Raw genomic sequence first — 8,400 nt, 5'->3', positions numbered from 1 at the left:
GCTCAATTAAATGAAATGGTGGATTACTTACTGGATTGCATTATTTAGTTTCTCTTGGGCTGAATTGAAAAGGCCGAAACGACAAAAAGCAGGCTGAAAATGTGGGCTCAATTAAATTTTTGTTGGTAATTTTAGTGTTATCAACATATTTTAGTGGTATTGGATTAGCTTGTCGACTAAGTCGATCTTGTTAAAATTAAACGAGTTAGGAGATGTGGGAGTGCATGCTCGATTTAATTTAACAAGATCGGGTATCGGTTTGTTTTGGGCCTTGTTGAATCATTAAAATTAATTTGCGATTCGGCCTAAGTGAGCTATTTGTTAAATTAATAATCACTTATATTTGGGCTTATATTGATTGGTTTAGATTAATGAGCCTATTATATTGGATGTGAGATGCAAATATGGAACGGATCTGTTTTTGTCTTCATTGGGAAAACAAGGAAAACAAACTGATGAAAATTTTGGGGTGGTTGTGACGCACAGTATCACGCACAAAAGAAAAACGGTTCTTAGTCGAACAACACAGGAAAGAAAGGGTACGCGATTCAATCTTCTCACGCAAAATCAAATTCGTTCTTGAGTGGTCTCCACATCTTATCCGATTAATCATTGGTAGTACCACCAAATAGGTTAATCTGAAAGTGATTACACGATTTGTGGGGAAATCCAAGTCTTCTTCATCTTTATTTTACTGCAATCAGTTCGAATTTGGTCAGAGAATCATCCGGATACAACAATTTTTGGGTTTGGCTATCGTATGAGAAAAGAAGTGTTCGCACGAGGCGCCAGTATAAAGGATGCCAGGATGACGCAGCGGCTTTCATAGAGAGGCAAAGGCTGCTGTGCTATGCATCAAGACAGAGACGAGCCAACGACAAGAATAAAGTTAATTATTTATTTCTTGTTGTGTTTATTCTCGTTCCCATGATCACAATCGAGACCATGGTTTGGTTATGTTTAATGTTTTAACTTTGATACATGTATTTGTATCCGATACATGAATGTTTATGAATCGTGCCAATTGAGTTCGTATTTATTTATGTGATATTGTTTGCCTCTGTTAATTGTTTAACTACTTATTGTTAAATTTCCTGATTGCCTCATTCCATCTTAGAGAGACTCATGTGTAGTAATTTTCATGTTTATGCTGTTTCGTGTCTAATGTTAATCAATTCATCTAATATAATTTATAGGAAAAATTACAAGTTTTGTCCTTAATCTTAATACCACTTATCAGGCGGTGTACTTTTTAACGAATTTTGACAAGTTTTGCCCTTTACAAGGAATTTTGTTGCACGTTTTGTCCTTTAGGCTTAACCTAGTTAGATTTCTTGTTAAATCTTGTCACCCAAGGGTATTTTATTCTTTTTACCCTATTATTTCATGAGTCAAACCTAAAATATTTTGTTTTATTCTTTTAAATAATATTAAATAAATGGGTAAAAAGACTAAAAAACCCTTGGGTGACAAGATTTAACAAGAAAATCTAACTGAGATAAGCCTAAAGGACAAAACGTGCAACAAAATTTCTTGTAAAGGGCAAAACTTGTCAAAATTCGTTAAAAAGGACACCGCCTAATAAGTGGTATTAAGATAAAGAACAAAACTTGATTTTTTTCCTATAAATTTTGAATATGTAACTCATAAAATACAATTTAGTTAAATGATAATTATGCTTAAGCAATTAAATAGACGGGCTTGTGTTTTTTTTTTTTTTTTTCCGTTTTAGTGTGATTGATTTTGGCGTTGATTTGACAGTATAGTACACAGTATGCCACCAGATCGTGGCCAATACACCCTATTTAATTTGGTTTAACACGATTGGTGTATCACTTTATTCGTGAGCTAGTTGACGATCATTAAATTAGTGTCAGCCATTGTAGTTCTAAGGAACATGTTGCAGACATAGTCACAAAGGCATTATCAGCCTAAAGCCTTAATCATCTTAAAGGAAAATTAGAAATGAGAAAAGTCTCACGTAAGACTACTTAAAAGTATAAGCTAAAAACACACAAATATAGACGGTTATTATGGAAGTTATTACAGTTGCACTCGAAGAATTGCATCTATACACAAGGGTTGCAACCATTACATTGTTAGTATGTATATATATAGTTCAATATGAAAATATTGAAATTAACCAGATTCCAGTATAAATATCACATAAATAAAAGATATCTATTATTAACCATATTCTATACTATCTATTCTGTTATACTAAGAGTGACGGGTTCTAATCGTAACACACACACACACACACACACAAAATGGAACACCTAATCCGCTTAAATGAATCATTTATAATATTTGAATAGATCAACCTAGGGCGTCTAAAAATCTAAATGTGTCGTCCTTCTATTTAAATGAAAAGAAAAAAACAGTCCTAGTTGTCTGGATCACTCAACCAGTTCTTCAATCTCCTTTGTATCAACTTGTCATGCTCCTTCAACATTTTCAGCATCTTTGATTCTGAATCCACTTCATCGCATATTTTATAACAGAACTGTGCAATGTGACTCAAGGTATCCTTTCCACATTCACGGAATAAACGATCTATCTTCAGTAATTTATTCAAATAAAAGATTCGTTCCCCTGTTAGGATCTCTATGAATACCACTTCATAACCCGAGAGGTTGCTCTGCAGCACTAGTTCCAGCCCATCATTATCTGGAGCGGCATATTTACCATTTACTGAAAGCTTTGCTGTAAAATCCTGCAAATTTATATTTAGTGCTCAGGTTAAAACAAAAGTGTAAAATATGTGATTGAAAAAATAGCATGATACTTATATATTGCATTTTGGAATGAAAGTTAATCATATCCGGGTTTCTCTACTTGTTGGTGTTAGCTCGAAAAACCTCCAAGTCCTACTATGCGTTCATTTAGACATTTACGTATATGTTCAATAAGTGCGTAGAAAAAACCATTCATGACTGAAATAAAAGATTGAGAAACTGCTTGGTTATGGTTATATACATGTAAATCGAACCATCATTTTACGTCTTCTCTACCTTAAAAATTATGAAGCCTGTTGCTTTTTTAAATGACTAAAACTTGATTGGCGTACTCATTGACCAAAATGAAATTTAATTGACACACGTTGCAGAAATAACTTAACCGTCTTTCCCAATAACCGAACATATGAGCGCTAAAAATCTAAAAACCAATAACCAAACAGAACCGATTCATGTGTTGGTTCAGCTGGCCTTGTCTGACACAAACAATCACAACTCTCGTATAAAAGAAAACAAAAGAAAAACTTTGCATATAGTATTTGAAATGGAAGACAGAATACTTGCTACTTTATTGAATAACCAAAGAAGCCATAAATAGGCATACATGCACAACGTAAACAAAGAACTATTCAAAATAGTAAACTAACACGTGCCATCACCTGTTCAAAAGGAAATACGCTAAGGCAAAAGGGTGTGGTCATGACACCACCATGACCTTCCACATAGGCACCATGTCACCCACCTCTAATCCACCATCTAAAACCACTACGCTAACATGACCCAAACCACTCTCTCCTTTACTTTTTTAATATATTTTTTTGTCTCAAGATCATCAAATGGGAGGGTTGTGGTAAACGTTGTTCAATCCACGCGAACCACCATCAATTAAGGAGGCCGAGGGGGTGGTGTACCATTTGATTAATGGTCCGATGTGACAAATAATTAATGTCCCAATCCAAGCCCTTCACACCCCCTAGTCTAAGGAACCGTGAAACTCAAAACTACCTACTACCGAGTCCATGCAATGTTGCTTTTGACCACTGACTTACTAAACTAACAATAACTTGCTAAAAGACACTAAAAACATGTGCCTAAAATCAAGACTTCTGCTGACATGTATTTAGCTCCTGACCCGTATTCGACCTGACCCGAACTGAAACGAACCGAACCAAAACATCAAGATTATACCCAACATGCTCACCCTACTAAACAGACCCTAATCATATATAAGTGGGTACAAATAATAAATAACTGTGCGACTGATTAATGGTTAATTTAAACCCGGACCAGCATAAACTCACATGACACGATACTGTGTTTTAGTGCCAGGGTAACTCATGGATTATTAAACTCTGTATCTGGTTATTACTTGCCATAGCATGGGTACCAAATTATAAAATTGTATTCTACATGCAGTTCAGTTTTTTTATCAATAAACATTGACACCCTTGAATTAATGCTTATAGAGGCAATGCTCATGGTTTACCTCATCCAACAATATCTTATGCCTGTATAGCTCGGACTCACTAATTGCAAAACAAGTTTTGTTGAACTGTGGCTTCTGCAAGAAAACAATCCCTCGGGCAATTCCTACTAGAATTTTCACCTTTGTAGCTAACGGAAGTCGTGCTATAGCTCCTACAACCCATGAAATTTAATTGGCAAGTTAAAGATGTATTATCTTCCATGAGATTTGTTTGACTCGTGTTTGGAGTTCGTTATTTAGCATACCGCTATGAAGGAGATCCTTAAAGTTTCCGTTACGCATAAATTCGTGCACAAGGAAGAGTCGTTCACCTTCCAAGCAGTATCCTAAGAACTTAACAAGGTTGGGATGATGAAATTCTTTCAACAGTTCAAGATCAAACTGCACTCAGTAATGATTATAAGAATTACTTTCAGAGTAGATTCACACATCCATAGAACTAGGATAAGCAGTTCCGGATTTCATTTCATGCCAATATATTACAAACACAAATGCTAAAATTTGGTTTTTTTCACGACTTACAAGTGTGTAGCGATGGAGTTTCTTAACGGCAATGGGAAGTTCAGCATCATCCTTACATGGGGAATATGTCGTTTTATTGAGCCAACCTTTATAAACCTTTCCATAACTCCCCTCAACCAAGAATGCATCATTTCCAAAGTTCCTCGTAGCGAGTTTCAGTTCATCGTATGTGAACATTTTTATGTCTCTGGTCACTAATTTTTCATGCTGTTCTATCTTGTAGTTGAGGCTCTGTGGGGAACTTGTTCTACTTTGTTCTAATATTAGGGGCGACTCAACCATTTTGGGGGCGCAAAGCAAATTCCGGGGACCTTTAATAAATTAGCACAGCCATTTTTAAAGTAAATTAGCATATATAATAATTGCTTAGCAATAAATTACAATAACCATTTAGTAAATCATTAACATGGAGAAATTGATTAAACAGTTTATGCATCAATATTGCAGATTCTCTTGTTCTTTAGATGCAACTATCTCATAGGAGAAAAGATTTGTACGTCCAACTTTAACATGGCAAGGCTGCTCGAGTTCAATTGGTATTTTTCATATATATTGCTTTCCATACAAGAGTGTTAAATAGTTATGAAATATGAACACACAAGTAAAATAAACACATATATAAATAGTATGCTATCACTTTAGGAACAAACTTCAATCATATCAAACTTTAATTATACCGTTCAAAAAAAATCAAACTTTAATTATGCACGTGACAGTTTGTCACTTAAGTCTAGTTATGTTCGTTTACCAAGTTTAATTTCAGAACTTAAAAATTATTGGAATTGAACAACATAAGGAAGGGAATCTACATCCCAATTTCATCCATATTCCATTTCATTATGTGAAACAAACACACCTACATTCCAAATCAAATTTCAATTCATGCGCAAATTCCAATTCCAATTCAATTACATTCCACGAAATGAACGCTAGTCTTTAACTTCATTTTTAGTGCTCATAACTCAATTGGTAACACACGTTTTAACTAGTGAGTTCTGAAACCTTTGTGATCATGATGCATGCTCTATATACATATACATGTTCATTTATTTGTAGAATTACTTTTATTCTGATTAAACCATTGTGCTCATATGATACATGTTCTATATGTATATGTGTTCAAGTGAAATGTTCGGGTATACCTGAGTTTGGTTTTGTTGTGGAAACAATATACTTATGCATCTTCCAGGTGAACCCCATTATGCCTGATGCCTCCTCAGAATGGTTAGATTTATCTGGTAGTTCCAGTAAAGCCTGAAGTGAGGCCACAACCTCAGTCATGGTAGGCCGTTCTTTCGGAGCACCGTGCACACAACGATATGCAATTTTAGTGAACCGTCTTAAACACTTGGTAGAAATTGTTCCCTTGATATTAGAATCAACCATTTGATCTATTTTTCTTTCTCTTACACATTTTTGAGCCCACCTTACCAAGCTATATTCCTCCTCAACATTGCGTTCATCTACTGGAAGCCTTCCAGACAGCAATTCAAACAACACAACCCCAAATGCATACACATCTGTTTTCCTAGTTAATTTATTAGTATAGAAATACTCCGGATCAAGATACCCAAATGTGCCTTTGACACTCGCATCAACATAAGAAACCAATTGATTGGTCGAGCCTATTTTGGACAACCCAAAATCCGAAATCATAGCTTCCCAGTTCTCATCTAAAAGGATATTTGAACTCTTCACGTCACGATGTATAACTCCATGTAGGGTGCCTGTGTGGAGGTAATCCAACCCACGTGCGGCACCCATGGCTATCTTGACACGTTGCACCCAACTTAAAGGAGTTCGATCTTTGTGTAGATGATCATATAGTGTTCCATGGGGCATGTACTCGTAAACAAGGATCATTTCTTTGTTATCATCACAAAAACCAATAAGAGACACCAAGTGACGATGGCGCAGCTTGGAGAGCATCTCGATTTCAGCTCTAAATTCAGGTACCCCTTGGTTGGACATGGAATCCAGCCGTTTGACTGCAACTACCTGGCTAGTTTTATCAGTATGAACACAACCTTTGTACACCTTTCCGAATCCTCCATGTCCAATGACCAATGTATCATCAAAGTTGTTGGTTGCAGATTGAATATCTTCAAGAGAAAAACGGTAGCATAGTTGTGCTAAACTTGATGACTCTCCAGTTACAGTGTCCATTATCTTGGTTGATTTTAGAAAAAATAATGTAACATAAACTTGGATGATCAGATATGAAGAAACAGGGGTGATTGCTATTTCAAGAAGATTTAACAAACACCAGTTTTCAACTATGGAAGGTGGATGGAAAAGCCCCACATTTGAAGATATAGCCAATTATTGAATGTATAGTCAACGGAATCTTTCTCCTTTAGTGTGAATCAAGGGGTGCGTTGTAAAAATAAATAAGTTATAGATCTCAATTATCTTTAAGGGACACTCCTCTAAGACCACCCGTAATGGGGCGTGATTTTTAAAAAAAATTTGAAAGAAAACGCCCCAAAACACCCCCACCCCATTACACTAGGCGTTACCCGGTGTTTTTTTTTTAAAAAAAATGATGTTGGTGTTTTAATTAAAACGCTTTGCATATTGTTTGACCCACCAATCACACCCACATGTCTGACAACTTTTGAGCTAGCACATATTTCGTGTGTGTCTTCATAGGGGCGAAATATGTAAGTTTGTCTTCATATGCCACTTGTCTGACAACTTTTGAGCTAATATCATATGTTTTAAATTAAAAAAAAAAAACTGAAATGATTGCATGGGCGTTATTGGAATAATGCCCCACAACGCCATTTTTGCAATAATGCCCCATGCTGACTGGGATGACACGTGTCGGATAATGCCCCATGGTGGGGGCATCATTTTTCTTAACCACTACGGGTGGTCTAAGTGGGGAGTGACCTCTCTTACCCATAGCCAATCAGCACGCGTCACGTCAACTCCACACTTAACTCCCCCCACACCCTCAATTTGATGGCGGCACTCCTCTATTGGGGGACTTGTTTTTTTATTTTTTTAATTAAGAAAATATTTTTATAAAAAGTAAAACATAATTTACATAAAATAAAAAAATTACATTTCATTTAATAAAATAAAAATTACATCGCAATACTACATAAAAATTTTAGAAATTGCACGGCCACCCGTACTTGTTAGCGATCTCGCGCTTTCGGGCGAGGATGAACGGCAACATTTCTGGCGGAACATCGTCGTGCGGCTTGAGGAATGTTTTCATATCTCGATCGTGAGCGTAGTTTCTCATCGTCTCGCGTTGTTCCGTTACGAGATCGCGAGCCTCCGCCTCTCTTTTCTTCCTCAATTCAATCGCCTCCAATTCAATCGCGTGCTTCGCTTCTTACATGGCGGTGTACTCTTTGAATTGTGCCGCCAACTCAGCCGAGCCCTCGGACGATGTCGCTTGACGCTTGTCTCGTCGTTGTGTTCTTTGTGGCGAGGGGTCTTCGTTCATATCGGGGATGGAAGGGTCCACGTCAACGGACTTTCTTTTTTGTGCAGAACCTTCCCCTTCCTCACCCAACAATGGGACTTGGGCCCATTTGTCGTGTTTTCGAACGACCTCCCATGCCTCGACATGTTGAAAACCGCTCGGATATTTATTTTGAAAATCCTTTAAAGCGATTTTCATCACGTTGAGATCGT

At 36.6% G+C, this 8,400-nt stretch overlaps 1 protein-coding gene across 2 annotated transcripts; it reads right to left on the bottom strand.

Annotated features, from left to right (window-relative positions):
• Positions 1-2,273: 2,273 nt before the first annotated feature.
• LOC110877359 (putative receptor-like protein kinase At5g39000) lies at positions 2,274-6,954 on the bottom strand. 2 transcript variants are annotated; one of them, XM_022125504.2, is made up of 5 exons: positions 5,889-6,954; positions 4,747-5,057; positions 4,470-4,605; positions 4,225-4,376; positions 2,274-2,716 (listed from the first exon to the last, which is right to left on the bottom strand). In XM_022125504.2, the coding sequence occupies exons 1-5, from the start codon at positions 6,910-6,912 to the stop codon at positions 2,387-2,389; spliced, it is 1,953 nt and encodes a 650-aa protein (XP_021981196.1). In that variant the 5' UTR covers positions 6,913-6,954; the 3' UTR covers positions 2,274-2,386. The 2 variants fall into 2 exon arrangements, with proteins under 2 accessions (XP_021981196.1, XP_035833319.1); XM_035977426.1 differs by lacking the exons at positions 4,225-4,376; positions 4,470-4,605.
• Between the last annotated feature and the right edge of the window lie 1,446 nt (positions 6,955-8,400).

The sequence above is a fragment of the Helianthus annuus genome, chromosome 9 (assembly GCF_002127325.2).
Source record: "Helianthus annuus cultivar XRQ/B chromosome 9, HanXRQr2.0-SUNRISE, whole genome shotgun sequence".
NCBI lineage: Eukaryota > Viridiplantae > Streptophyta > Magnoliopsida > Asterales > Asteraceae > Helianthus > Helianthus annuus.
Note: the sequence above shows the minus strand (reverse complement) of the source record. Positions and strands in the feature narration are given on the sequence as shown.